General features: G+C 34.4%; 1 protein-coding gene across 1 annotated transcript in view; it reads right to left on the bottom strand.

Moving 5' to 3' along the window:
- The window catches only part of LRP2 (low density lipoprotein receptor-related protein 2), a 115,519-nt gene that overhangs the window by 57,246 nt on the left and 56,794 nt on the right, over nt 1-1,479 (bottom strand). Inside the window, exons 27-28 of the mRNA XM_009084699.1 lie at nt 859-1,070; nt 245-429 (exon numbers count right to left, since the gene is read on the bottom strand). Of these exons, the coding sequence (XP_009082947.1) occupies nt 245-429; nt 859-1,070 (397 nt within the window). The remainder of the gene's footprint in view (nt 1-244; nt 430-858; nt 1,071-1,479) is intronic.

The following is a 1,479-nucleotide window of genomic DNA, read 5'->3' as shown; positions in this document are numbered from 1 at the left end:
GAAATCTGTTTTACAGGAAAATAGACATCTTGTTGCAGTAAAACAGAGCAACAGATCACCAATAATTACCACATGAGTTTAAATATTGAATCAGCTCCTCAAACACACTCTTTTTAAGAAAGGTTTTACATTTTTTCTTCCACTTGTCATTTACAATTACAATACAATTTGAGCATATCTCAAATTTTAATAGTTACATCATTAAATATGCATCTTTTCAAAACAAAACATAAAAAAATCTTACTCAGTTCTGGGATCTAACACTAGTCCCCTTGGATTTGTTACATTTTCACTAATCAGCACAGTCCTGTGGCTCCCATCCATTTTAGAGACTTCAATTGTTTCCAGAACAAAGTCTGTCCAGTAAAGGTTACGACCTACCCAATCTACCGCTATACTTTCAGTCACGGTGACACCACTGTCAAACACCTGTTTAATAACGAAAAAGAAGAGGGAGAGGGAAAAAAAGTAAATTTTTACCTTTTACATTTCTATAGATATGGAAAATCTCCAACATTTTCTAGGTCTCTTATGCAGAATTAGTCGTGATTTAAAGAGCTGGCAAAGCATAAACTCAGACACCCTTACCAAGGTCAGTAGGTCTATTGAAGAAGTTAATATGCACTAATAGGAAAACCAGCTTATGGTTTGATGTTAGAAAAGGGCTTCTTGACAGCATTCAGTTTTCTTTTTCAAAAGCTATATAAAATGTTGGCTTAGCATCTACAAAGTTGTTTGACTTTGTCTATGTTATCTCTCTTCTTACTATGTTTGGATTTCCCTCTTCCCCTTTGTTAACTGAAGATACAGTGTCTTCATTTTTAATCCACAAAATATGAGAAAAATAGCAAAACTTACTATTTTCCGGTCAGTCCCATTTTGATAAGCACTCCAAATTTTATCCTGTGTTGTATCAGACCAAAAGATACGATCTGTGACTGAATCAAAATCAATAGCCACAATATTCATCCCATCCCGAACCAGAGAATAAATACTGTGTGACTGAGAAGTTATGTTATCCACAACGATTTGATTACGACTGGCCACCAGCAAAAGAAGATTCCCAGACTCTGTCAAAGGAATGGAAATTAAAATAAACCAACAAGCTATTCAACAGTAATTCCATAAGAAAAAGAAATGCTGAGTAATTTGACATGACTTTATAGCATCAAAGCTATTGTATCTAGATACCCATATTGAAAGCACAAATTCAAAGCGATTCTCAGGCCAAGATAAATTATCATACCTAGTGTGTCCATCCTGACAGACTCTGTCAAAGGAATGGAAATTAAAATAAACCAACAAGCTATTCAACAGTAATTCCATAAGAAAAAGAAATGCTGAGTAATTTGACATGACTTTATAGCATCAAAGCTATTGTATCTAGATACCCATATTGAAAGCACAAATTCAAAGCGATTCTCAGGCCAAGATAAATTATCATACCTAGTGTGTCCATCCTGACTTTATATCGTAGCT

Source organism: Acanthisitta chloris, unplaced genomic scaffold (assembly GCF_000695815.1).
Source record: "Acanthisitta chloris isolate BGI_N310 unplaced genomic scaffold, ASM69581v1 scaffold2721, whole genome shotgun sequence".
Taxonomy (NCBI): Eukaryota; Metazoa; Chordata; class Aves; order Passeriformes; family Acanthisittidae; genus Acanthisitta; species Acanthisitta chloris.
Note: the sequence above shows the minus strand (reverse complement) of the source record. Positions and strands in the feature narration are given on the sequence as shown.